The 12,463-nt window shown below is 36.8% G+C and overlaps 2 protein-coding genes across 8 annotated transcripts; both read right to left on the reverse strand.

Moving 5' to 3' along the window:
* Nucleotides 1-1,961: 1,961 nt before the first annotated feature.
* LOC140780949 (squamosa promoter-binding-like protein 14) lies at nt 1,962-4,529 on the reverse strand. 2 transcript variants are annotated; one of them, XM_073126686.1, is made up of 3 exons: nt 4,066-4,529; nt 2,930-3,066; nt 1,962-2,846 (listed from the first exon to the last, which is right to left on the reverse strand). In XM_073126686.1, exons 1-3 carry the CDS (start codon nt 4,413-4,415, stop codon nt 2,242-2,244), a joined length of 1,092 nt encoding a protein of 363 aa, XP_072982787.1. In that variant the 5' UTR covers nt 4,416-4,529; the 3' UTR covers nt 1,962-2,241. The 2 variants fall into 2 exon arrangements, with proteins under 2 accessions (XP_072982787.1, XP_072982792.1); XM_073126691.1 differs by having other exon boundaries at nt 1,962-2,843; nt 4,066-4,499.
* A 2,678-nt stretch (nt 4,530-7,207) lies between these two features.
* On the reverse strand, nt 7,208-11,370 carry LOC140780411 (uncharacterized). 6 transcript variants are annotated; one of them, XM_073125950.1, is made up of 4 exons: nt 11,043-11,370; nt 10,654-10,784; nt 8,936-10,177; nt 7,208-7,682 (listed from the first exon to the last, which is right to left on the reverse strand). In XM_073125950.1, the coding sequence occupies exon 3, from the start codon at nt 10,132-10,134 to the stop codon at nt 9,733-9,735; it is 402 nt and encodes a 133-aa protein (XP_072982051.1). In that variant the 5' UTR covers nt 10,135-10,177; nt 10,654-10,784; nt 11,043-11,370; the 3' UTR covers nt 7,208-7,682; nt 8,936-9,732. The 6 variants fall into 6 exon arrangements, with proteins under 6 accessions (XP_072982051.1, XP_072982054.1, XP_072982052.1 ...); XM_073125953.1 differs by lacking the exon at nt 10,654-10,784 and having other exon boundaries at nt 8,936-9,058; nt 9,442-10,177; nt 11,043-11,362; XM_073125951.1 differs by lacking the exon at nt 10,654-10,784 and adding an exon at nt 8,125-8,196 and having other exon boundaries at nt 8,927-10,177; nt 11,043-11,362.
* Nucleotides 11,371-12,463: the final 1,093 nt, after the last annotated feature.

Consider the following 12,463-nt stretch of genomic DNA (forward strand, 5'->3'; position numbering starts at 1 on the left):
GGCATCCTTAACCGTTATACTCCTGTTGTTGATCTCGTCCACCCCTATAACAATACAGTCACATACATAACAGAGAATGGTCTCGTATACCTGGAGGGGTATGCGTATACCCTCCTGCAAAAGGTCTCGTATACCTGGAGGGTATACGTAGAGCCAAGGTGAAGCTGCCTGCAATGCATCCCATAAGAAAAGATGCTATCATTTCAGTAAACTCCATTGTTTGAATTGGCCTAATGACACGTACCTGAGGACCTATAGGTATCCCCTTCTGAACTCCTGATTAAAAATATAAAAAAAAATTAATCTCTTTATCGTAAACCCAAAAATATAGTTAGAAATACCTGCCGTATTAGCGCGAGAATCGGTATCATAGCTCACGTAAATTTTGTTAACTGGGGGAACACTGTAAGAACAGTATGTGGTTTATTAAATTGAGCCCAATGAAATCATATGATCCTTCGATCATCTCCTTGGTAAATTTCAGTAGGCGGTTTCCTAGAAGTGCTCTCATGCTACGTATATCTTGAGACTATTGTTATAATCCACAAATTTAAGGCCAAAACGAATCGTGAAGTAAAGGCCATATGAAATATCCTTTCACTCTCACTCCTTCCCCGAAAGAAAGAAAGAAAGATCATCAAATATTAAAACTCCTGACTAATTTTGCATTATATGTGCAATAATATAAATATACTCAATAGCTTTATGAAGGTTTATGAGATGTCTGTGGTGGTAGTCTATTCTGCCGTCGTCGTTCAAGGATTCATTAATTTAGTATACTGCTGTTGTTTGGTTCAAGTATACCTAAAAAAATAAGAGATAGTGTGTGTGTGTGTGTGTGTGTGTGTGTGAGAGAGAGAGAGAGAGAGAGAGAGAGAGAGAGAAAGGGGGGGTGGGGTGGGGGGGGCCCTGTAAATGTTATGTAGATGACTGGGTTGTTGTATTTGTGTTTGGTGTGTATAAGAAGTTCTTGAATTCCAGGTGAGACCTGTAAATGTTAGATAACATAAGACTCTATCATAGTGAATTCAATTCGATTAAACGAACCGCAAATTTAAAACAGAATTGATTGAGAGCAGCTTTTGTATTTGAAATGCCTAATTTTGTATAATAAAGTTTAAGGTCCTATTGATGTTGACTGACTTATTATTTTATACTCTTAAGCTAAAATGACAATACAACTGTGATTTCTTTAAATTTTTTTTAGTTTAACACTCTTTCTTATTTTTTTTGGACTTAGAGATGTTTTTAATAAATCCCAAGAACTGGACTTTTATAATAAATAGGTGTTTAATAATTTAAATAATATATAGATATGACAGAATTTAAACTTTAAACCTCGGCTCTAATACCATATTAACTTACTATTTAAATATTTAAAATTTAAATTATAAGAGAACAATAGTTTTTAATGCGATTTTATCTTATTCATTAAAAGTGATAAGTTTATAAAATGTTTTAATTAGAATGTTTATAAAAAGAAAGCGTGGGGCCTTCAGTTTAATTTCTAAAATCTATTCAAGTCAAAACTCCAATCAAGATGATTAGCTTAATTCCTTATTCTCACAACAATGTCTAGTGGCACCATAGAAGAAAGCCTCCACTTGTTCTCCACTTCTCTAATTTTCATTTATTAGTATTATTTTTTTTAGGGAATTGCCCGTAGACAGATAATTTATTACCATACAGGGTTTTTGTTTAAGACCTTTTAATCCAAAGTTTATAGTGCATTTTTTCTCATGAATATTGCGACAACCGCAAGTGTCAGTGAACAGCAGTCATGGGTATCAATCAATAAAACAACCAGAAAGTCCAAATGTTTGAAATGTTAATTATCTTCATAACAGTCACAAAACCTGAGAAATGGGAGCCACTGTGTGAATAGGCCCCCCCAAGATATTCCTTTTTCCAGGTAACAAACATTTTTAAGTCATTTGATCATATAACTGGATAGAAGAACATGAACAAATAGTAGTCTCACTAGTTTTGCAAAAGTTCATCCATTTAATACATCATGTGATATCAACCTATTATGTAAACTACCAAGATAGAGCATCAGAATATAGAACTCCTCAGAACATACTAGCACTTATAGAAGGTAGTTTTTGCACAGATCTCGAAATGAGTTTGAGATCCATGAGAACAAATCAAACAGGCGTAACAAATTTAAATTCATGATCTTGTGAATCCAAAACCAGACCCACATGATTCCGGTCTTTGAACAAAATAGAGTGCGAATGTCTATAGAGACCAGTGCATCGCATGATCTGAGTGGTTGAATGCCCTACCGGAGGCGCGGTCGAGGTCTGGCCCATTTCCCTGCAGAGCTAGCTCAAGCTCACCTGAAAATTGACCACGGCGGGCATCTGTAACCTCACCTAGTCCCAACTCATGCGGTACTTCGTGTGAACTGTTCCTACCGCCATGACCTCGAAAACCCCATGGTGTAGTTGTGTAACTGCTTGCGGCGGTGACCGACTGAGCCATAGGAGTGCCATCAAAGCCGCTGGTTGCTGAGATTGGTTGAGTTTGGTTTCTGCTGGCATTGTTACCCCATGGCTGAGTTGACAGAAGAGAGAGAGCACAGCTGGAGTCGGTGACTCCTGCAAGACATTCACCCGGTGGAAGTTCAGAATCAGAGAATAGTGTCCCTGCTGAAGAACCTTGCATGTATGTATGTGTCCCGTGCAGAGATATTGCACTGAAACGAGGGTCAAAGCTCCCTTGCCACTGATTACCAGTCATCCGATCACCAGCCCTAACGGTTGGCCACACAGCCCCTGCAGTATTTGGATCCCTCGAGTAAGTGAAATCCATGAGAAAACTTCTGAATCTGCTGGGTTCTTCTGTTGAACAACACAACAAAAAATGAGGTATATACATCAGAAAAAGAAGAAGAAAAACATTTCAAAGACACAATGTATTTTACCATGGAAAGATGCCGGCAGGTGGCCATAACGGGATGATACAGGACCAGGCGGTGGCTTCCTGCGACGCTCATTATGGCCCGCCAAACGTCTACGACAACTCCGTTTCCCTTGGTCAAACTCAGGTAATTGATGAAACCTGTGATATAAGTAGCTGTATTAGAAATTGTTGAAACCTGGTATAAATGATAACTGAAACTCGGTGGAATGAACCAACACCACTGACACAGTTAGTGCGAAAGTAGTCACTCGTGATCTTATTGATGATCTGAAGGAGAACAATTGGTTAATACATGCTTACTTAAATCAAGTTCTGCAGATGGTAAAGCAGTGTGCAGTAACACAGTACTAAACAACCAATTACCTATTATATATCCCAACACTCGTTGAAAAGTATAATCACTGACGCACAATTTTAACATCATTTATCATGGAAGATGCATGTCCATATATGCTAGTAATATGATATCTGTGCCAGATACAAAAAAGATTTACGAACATTACAATGCACAAAATTTACTGCGCAAGTGATGCAGGGCAGTTGATAAGAACTTTCTTTTAATTGTTGTAGTATGCTCGTATCAATTCTTGAAAATTGAATCATACATTCATGAGTATAAAAATTGAAGGAAATAAATTAAGGTAATTACTAACGATCCAATTAGTTTCGTACTTCATTTATATCCATCATGTTTTCCCTTCAGGTTACACTATCCTGTTGATGGGTTTTCATACCACTGGCATGTCTATGTGCATTTTGGTGTTAAAAGTTCTCCTGGTCTAGTAAGCACTCCATTCACTTGACTACAAATTCGTGGCTTATCACATGAGAAGGGAAACATCTGTCATGATTTGCCAGACTGAATATTTATTACTTACTATTGATTGAACCTATACTTTGAAACAGCTAAAGAGTGAGTGTTACAAACTTTCATCTCATTCAAACAAATATGTACAAAAAGAGAGAAAGAAATCATCAGCAAGATGAACCTACGACATAAATAGGAAGTACCAAGAAATTCGAAACAGTATAAAAACCTTTCACAAGAAAAATACCTCTTGTACATCTCATGCTGGTTCAAGATTAAATAAATCTAGCAAACCCATGATGGAAGTAAGACGCAAGAAATCAACTGACCTACTACACTGCTGACAAAACCTTTGCTCCAGCCCTCCCACAATGACCTTAGGAGACTTTGAGTGCATTGCACACACCTTGTGCCTACAGTAATAAGCCTTGGTCCCAGTCAGATCCACGTGGCACCCCTCCACCTGGCACCTGGGTGGCTGTGGGGCCCCCTGCATCATCCCCTTCCCCTTCTTTCCCGGCGCCGGCGACGAAGCCACGGCGGAATCTGGGTTCTTGGATGAACTCCCTCCACTACCACCACCTTCAAAGTAGATCTTTTTCCCAAACTTTAGCCCATTGAGGGAGTCATTGGAGCCACAGACCCCAGAGGCAGACATGGAGCTTGAACCCATCTCCATTTCCACTTTCTACTGCTCATCCATGGCCCTTCGGACAAAGAGGGGACCAAGTGGGTTGATGGGTTGTCTTTAAAAAAAAGAAAATGAGGGATGGGGAAGGTTTGGTGGGGTTAAAACTTAAAAAGAAGGTCTTTACTGGTCTCAACTCTGTAGAAAACCAACATCTGCCACTATGGATTCATGCCATCTCGGGGAGCAGTACTCTGATAACTGTCAAAATGCTCAGGAAAAGACACGGATGTAACTTATTGAGAAGATTCATGCATTCTTTTTCATTTTAGAATAATATTATGTCAATAAATACTCTACGAAAACTTATTAACACGGCATAATCTTATCTATTGAAAGTAATTTTCATAATATGAGAGAAGTCGACGATGAAAATGTAGCTTTGAGATAAAAAGGCTTTTAGTGGGATTTCAATACTCAATGTCCTTTCCTTTTATTTTAATTAAAAAAAAGGGAAGTGTTCTTTTAACATGTATTGGAGACCTTTGCTTTTTGTGGGGATAGAGAGGATGTGAATATTTTTCAGGTCTTTGGTTGGCTGGGGATGTCTTGGGAAAGTGGCTTTTGGAGATAGTTCGGGTGCTCTTTCCTTTGATAAGATGATTCTTTTTTTAACCTTAAATTTTTCTATTGAGTGAGTTATGGGAAGATATGGAGTACCAATGGTTTTGGGTTGTGGCCCACTTCTTTAATGAGCTCTGCTCATCTGACCTCTGTAGACTAGACTGCAAATCCAGCAGAAACTAATGAATGGATTTTATGGTGATGTAAGGTCTCATAGTTACCCCGAGTAGAGTATGTGACCAAACTAGCCATCCCACATCTTACTATATTTCAAATTTTAATCAATAATTTATATTTAAAAAATTGATGATTGAGTCAGTTATTTTTAAACACATCTAATTTTATATTAAAGTTTAAAAAAAAAAAAAAATTAGATGTAGATTTCAAATTCTATCTCTAACTAGGATTTAGAATTAGAGATTGCACCATGAGTTGTGTGATTTATTCCCATGCTAAGTACACGAGGAATCCCATGCTACCTATTTTGCTCAATTATAAATGGATATTTTCTTTGTTGATGATCCTACTGCTAATTAATTTATGACATACTAATTAATTTATATTATTTGATAATCATCATTTGTATTTATATTACTATGATCTTCTCCGAGCCTCTCTATAACCTGAATAATTTGATCTGATTATCCCTTCTTCTTTTTTTAACAAAGAAGAGAACAAAAAAAAAGAAAGTACTTAGAAATGAATCTTTCTGCATGAACGCTGCAAAAAGTCATTTTTAACCATCAGTACATATACTATTACAGTATAACGAAATAAAACAAAGTTTTTGCCTTCTTTCTGTTGTTGAGTGAAGGTACTCTGGTACAGTAACTGCTTTTTAAACCATCATAGGTGGTACCAAGACCTAGAAATAAAAATAAGGAGCTAAATATCCTATGTGACGAAATAAAAAGAATTGACTCTATAATTAAAAAGAAAAACACTGCTAATGTTTTTCTAATTACTCCCTTTATGTACAGAAGAGACTCCCTCTAATTGCAGGTAGAGTCAACTTGATTAGTTGCACTGACACTGGATCTCAGTTAATCACATGCATCTAGATGTTGTAGGATAAATTTTATATCTCAAGATCTGTATAACCTAAACGAGAGATAAGGCCAAATGCTGGTTATATAATTTTTATATATTTTATTTAATAACAGTGAGCCCACTGGGCCCCTTTTACATTATTATCTTTGTTATATACATTCTCCGAGTGTTGAAAATTCAACCTAATAATTTTGTTTTGAGGTAATTTGATTGGAGTAGACGTTACTATTTAGTGCGAGAGTGGGAGTGCGAAGCATGCGGTGTGGAAATTAGAACCACCTTTTTGATGGTTGGTTGAAGAATTCATGGGTGTGTACGGGGGATCAAATGAGGCATGACCACCGAGATGCTTTGCACAGCAAGTGAACAGTTGGAAGCGCGTACACGAGACTTCTTTCACTCTCTCTCTCTCTCGGAAAACAAACAAACTCCTGCGGCATGTCTGGGATTGCTGTAGCCTCTCACGTGAATCGTGTCTCGTTGTCCCATTTCTGTGAACAGTTTAATAAATTTCGAACAATCTTTACCCCCCCCTCCACTATCTGGCAGCAGATGATCTCCAGCTTTGGTTCCAGGAAATTTCGCAGGCGGGATGCGTGGGAGCTCGTGATGGTGCCAGTAAAGATTTATTTTTCGTTTTTTTTTTAAATTAAAAAAACTACTGGTAAGAGCTTGACTAATGACAACCACATTGTCAAGTCTATTCCTTGGAGTTAAACTGCATTTTTATCTGAAAATTATATATAAAGACTAAAAGCTCATACATAGCATTAACCAATCAAAAAGGTGGACCTAATTTGTTCGTACTGGAGAGAAAAAGAAAGAAATATGGACTATGGAGCCTAAGTTTGAAATGGCAAGTCAATCGAGCACTACAAAAAATCTTTGCACTTAGGATGTGCTTTCCTCTCTTAGTTTCACTAGAAAATTTCCGCAGGTATTATCAGTAGAAAGGTAAATTTCTGGGAGGGTCCAGTAAGTAATCTCTACTTCTTTCCCCTTGCTGAAAAGGGTCTGAACTGTGAAAGACAAGGGTTCATAACATGCTTCCTCAACTAAACGATGGGTACATAAGAACATTAAAGGCAACAGGTTGCTTTTGTTGAACTGGTATGCTACACAAAGATAGATAAACAACGGAATAGGATTTGGCATGAATGACAACAGAGTTTGAAGACATAAAATCTAAACAACTGCTACTATTCTTCTTCCAAATAGTTCAGATGCAATGTGTTTATCTATGCAGCGACAAAGAATAATCTGACTTGAATCAAAACAACATCATTGGCAAGTCATAATAAAAATAGAACATGAAGTCAGCCGAGCTCATGTAAGCTGCCAAAATTATTGCCTTTCATCTTTATTCCTAGATACTAGTCCTATTTTCCCAGAAAACAAAAGTAAGGATACTCGACTTGCTGCATGAAATTCTTTGCGGATGTTAGGATCGTGGCTGAATATTAACCTGTCAATTGAATTTGATGCACTAACTTGTTCATCTCTTGATTGAAATAGCTGATGCAGCAGTGCTTCCCTCTTCTAATAGAATAAGTGACTCATGCCTCAGAAATCACCAATGTTTGCTCAAAGTGGTTATACATTGTTTGAAGAGCTTTCTCCACTCTCTCATCATAACTTTAGAGGCTGAGCATCAGAAAGAAAGCAACACAAGGAATCAGAGGCACAAAATGGTTAATATCTACACTCAAAATTTCAAGTCTCACTTCAGACATGATTCAGAACCTCTAATGTATCTTCTTTACAAACAGACCAACATGAACTCTAGCATATTAAAGGAAATCTGACGAGTGCAAAACGTTGAACCAACATGACAAATTCTATTTAGCACGAAAGGAGTGCCACAATTTAGCAATATATTCTGCCAAGTGCAAAAATGTGGAATGATAGACAATCATGCAGTAGATTGTTATTAAAAACAGCATCTTGCCAAGCAACCATGCTAAACTATCTCAATAATTCTTCTGCTTCTTTGAGTAACTGACTCAGAAGTTCCATAAGTCCGAAGCTAAAAAGGAACTATTGTAGAAATGAAAAAAAGAAGAGACAAGGCAAGTCAGAGTATCACATTGAACTTGAGTTAGCTAATAATGTGCCTAAACTTCTGAAGTCGAACCCAGCAACTCTGACCCAATGAATTCTGCAGCATTCCATAAGAAATACCTAGTTAGGTAATGCCAAAAATGCATATAATGCACGCCAACAGAAAGGCAGCACAGTGCACCATGGCATGCATGCACAGATGGTGGTATCTTGAGTTACGTTAAATTCCATAAGTTGTTTTCCCCTTGCTCCTGTGCTAACTGTGGTAGCAATATTAACAATATTAATTTATGAAATTTCAGATATCATTGTTATGGCCCCTCAGTTTGCAAATTCATGTTGGTCATGTATAGAGATCGTTGTGTCATTTATACACATGCGTTTAACTTACATCACACTAAAACCAGCACCACTACCAGCTATACTGAACACTACTAATATGATTTTTAGAACACATTGCTGAAATGTACCAATCAGAGGAACAAATAAGGCAGGCAAGTTCAAAAATGAGGAAACTGGTTGATTCTTGCTCTCTTAGAATGTCAAAAAGCTGAAAAAATTAAATGTTCCATAAGAAACATATTAATAGCATTTACATCAACTCCAAATAGCAAAAGGAGTGACAGTTAATCATATTAGAGAGTAAATAAGTTGTACCTGTGAAACTATTTGCTAGTACAAGCATAACCAAGTCTGATAATTATAAATATATGTTTTAGAAAATAAGTGGTCCAATTGAAACCAAATGACATAATGAATAAATTATAGACCAGTATCAGAGTGGCAAAGACATATATAGAATAACTAGGGCATAAAAAAATACTGACATAAGATACCTCCAAGTCCTTTGAAACAGTTGGAGTGCTTTCTTATAATAAAACTTCAATGTCACGTCAGGGAGGCATTAATGCCCTTGAATACCCTTTTAAGGTTTCAACCATGTAGATGCAATCTGATACCTGTAAAGAGATGCAAGAGAACACAATACAGACGGCATCCATTTCACGAGCACTTTCACTTCCTATCACTAGGATTGGAGAATCATTAACATATTAAAATATGCTGATGGGAAGTTATAAAAAGAAAAAAAAAATAAAGAAATCTTCCATCCTCTAAATTTCACTAAAGATGAACATATATAAGCTAACATCCAAACTAGGAACTAGATATTGTGTCTTCAAATTTTAACTTTAAAGAGAAACAATTTGACCTTTTTATAGTTCAAAGTCATTATGCTTGCAATAATGGGAGGAAAAGTCTCAAAATCAAAACTTTTCTTCAAAAATTCAATCATCAAATGTAGACGTAAAGTGGCAAAAGAGAAGAACAGACTATTGGATACAAGAACTTCATTTGAGATTCCTTGGAATCAAGAAGCTACAATTAAGCTATAGAAGATAAGTCTTAGTAGTTCTGACTCTGGTGATGATTGAACAATGCGAGCAGATAGTCACCAGTCTGCTAATTTGTTCATCCTTGAACAAAAGATGTACTATTTAAGAGAAAAACAAACAGGGAAAAGATAGAAATATATGTGAAGGGCAAAAAGATGCATCACCGAGGACTCTAGGATGCCTGATATATCGAGTAACAGGAGTGATCTGAAAACCAGTAGTAACAATTGCTCAAAATCTCACTTGCACTCAACTCCTGCTTCAGCAGCTCGTCGAGGCTTGCTCTTTCGCCTGCTTCCATTTGCCCGGAACCCATTAGACCTGTTGGATTCATCATTGCTCACTTGGATCACAGAATTTTTTTCCTCCAGGACTGAGTCAGAACTTTCTTTCACCTGTGAATGCCTTCTCCTCTTCTTTCCATTTTCAGCTAAGCTTTTGACCTCTTTGCTTGAGGCCATGGGTTTGACATCATCTCCTTCTTCTACCTTCTCAATGTCATCTTCATCAAAGTCTTCCTTCAGAGGTTTCTGTGGCCTTCCTCTCCTCCTATATGCAGGGACCACTTCTTCACCACCACTCCCTGGATCCTCGTGTGTAGCGACAACAGTCTTCTTCCCTTTTCCTCTCCCTCTACCCATTTAACCCAAATCACAATGGAAATACCTCAAACAATCATAGAAACTGCAAGCGTGGATTCAAAATAGTCTCAGTTTAATTGCATTGCTTTATGTATCTACACAAGTAAAGTGGAATATAAAAGAAGTTCACCATTAACTACAGAAAAAAAACAATCTAAACAACCTGATGATGATAAAAAGAAACCCACACTACACAACACACAAAGATCTCTAAAAATTTGACGATGCTAAAAGAAGCCAACAGAAAACCATGCCCTTAATCCTTTTCTGGAGCACAATGGTAGAATCACTTATAACATTTATAGGCGAAAAGAGGGATTGAAGAAGACTTGCAAGTTACAAACAGGAGCGCAAGAAGTAGCTCAGATCAAGGATCTAATTTTCAATTGCAACTTGTATAAATTGAATGAGATATATCCAAACTCCAAAGATGCAGAAGATAATACAAAAAGCCCCATAAGGGGAAAAACTGTGTGTGTGAATCATGCAATAAGAGATGATACAATAAATCAAAGATACCTTTTTCGCGCGATCAAAATATACTTTTTCAATCGAAAGCAAGGAGAACAGATCGATGGCAGCTTCAAAAGAAGAAACTGAAGGCAAGAGACATCAATCACCAAAACTGAGTGAAGCCAAGAGCATCAAAACTGCACAAAGACATCCAATATTGCTGAAACTTATTTACCAACACTTTTATAAGCAATAGAAGATAGAACATACTCATTCGATCAAATCCATCAAAAGGGCAACGACAATATAGCAATACAGTTAAAAGCGATGCAAAACTATTACCAATACCTTCAAGAAACCCAAAATTCAAATACTAATCCATTCAAGGAAAAAACAAGCAACTTTTTTGTCATTTAAATGCCAAAAGAAGGCAAGGAAAAAGATATGAAACTGACCTTGAATGAGGATACCATCATTCCAACAACTTCTAGTATCCCATTCCTTCTATAAAGAAAAAAAGCATCGGACGTAGGACTTCTACGGATTTTGGAAGAAACGAAGTGAGGATTTGATGTCTCAAACGATGTTTCCCGGATTAAACAGCCAATACTCAGATCAGAAATGAGAGAAGCAGTGCCAGATTTAAACAAAGAGGGTAGGATTCGATCAGCTAAACCTCCGGCAGTCGAGCTCCAATAAGAGCAGCGTGAAGAGCAAAGCAGCAAACAAAGCAGCTGCGGCAGCGCAAGATGGTGAAGAGAGAGTACAGAGGAGATATTTCTTAAAAATGATAAATTAAATCTCCAGTTTAATAAATTTTGGACTAATTTATATTTTAAAATGCCAAAATTACCCCTGATGGGTAGTATGTAAACCCGGAAAGCATAGCAATGTGAGTGACGGGTTCAGGTATCTGTGTGCCACGGCCACCGGAACGGATTCAATCTGTGGTTATTGGCTTATTGCCTTGTTGCCTTGTTGGTTGGTGAGGGGTAAAAGAGGCATTTTATCCTGATTTCTTTTTTCTTTTTTTGTAAATTGGTCCCTTGGATTTATTTTAATGAATTTTAAGGCCACATCTGGCGGACGTGCTTCCTCGTTTGGCGGCAGATTCGTCGGAACGACGACCGATCGTTTGCATTTTGATAGTAATTACGCTTTTTTATTCCCTTGAAAACTTTAATAGTTCCTAATGACGAAAATACCCTCGGCAATTGAGACCATCATTATGGGGCCCAGAAATACAAGTACGGCCCACACAGGCCTGCAGTCTAGAATCTTGGGCACGCCCCCCCAAGGCCCAGAGCCTACGGGTCTAACCCTGTGTTTAATTAATGGGTACTTTGCTCGTGTACTCTAATAAAGGCCCGTTTGGCAAACGTATAATAAAAAATTGCGATACGTATAATATCAGGATAAAGGTAATTATTGAATAAAAATATGAGAATGGTGTCTGATTGTAACAGTTGAAATTAAAAATAAAATAATCAAAATGTATTATTATCTCTCTTTTTTCACAAATATCCCTTGTGAATCTTAGAATTATATAATTTAATTATATTTAATTTGTTAATTTAACATGTAAAATTAAGTGTATGTATATATTTTTTTAAATGATGCATATTTTATTATAACATAATGCACATAATTTACCTATATAATGACATATTATAATTTATTAAATAATCTAATGTAAAGGTAACTGATTAAAATATTTAATTTATTAAAAATATATCCCTTGTAATCATCAAAAGCCAAAACATGAAAATATTGAACTCATATATGCAAAAGCTATGAGTTCTAAACGATAAACCCAAAAACAATGATCGGTTTAATTAAGCGAGAAACCTTCCGCATACCTCAAATTATGCGTAGT

Source organism: Typha latifolia, chromosome 1 (genome assembly GCF_019914945.1).
Source record: "Typha latifolia isolate L0001 chromosome 1, TyphaL0001v2, whole genome shotgun sequence".
Classification (NCBI taxonomy): Eukaryota; Viridiplantae; Streptophyta; class Magnoliopsida; order Poales; family Typhaceae; genus Typha; species Typha latifolia.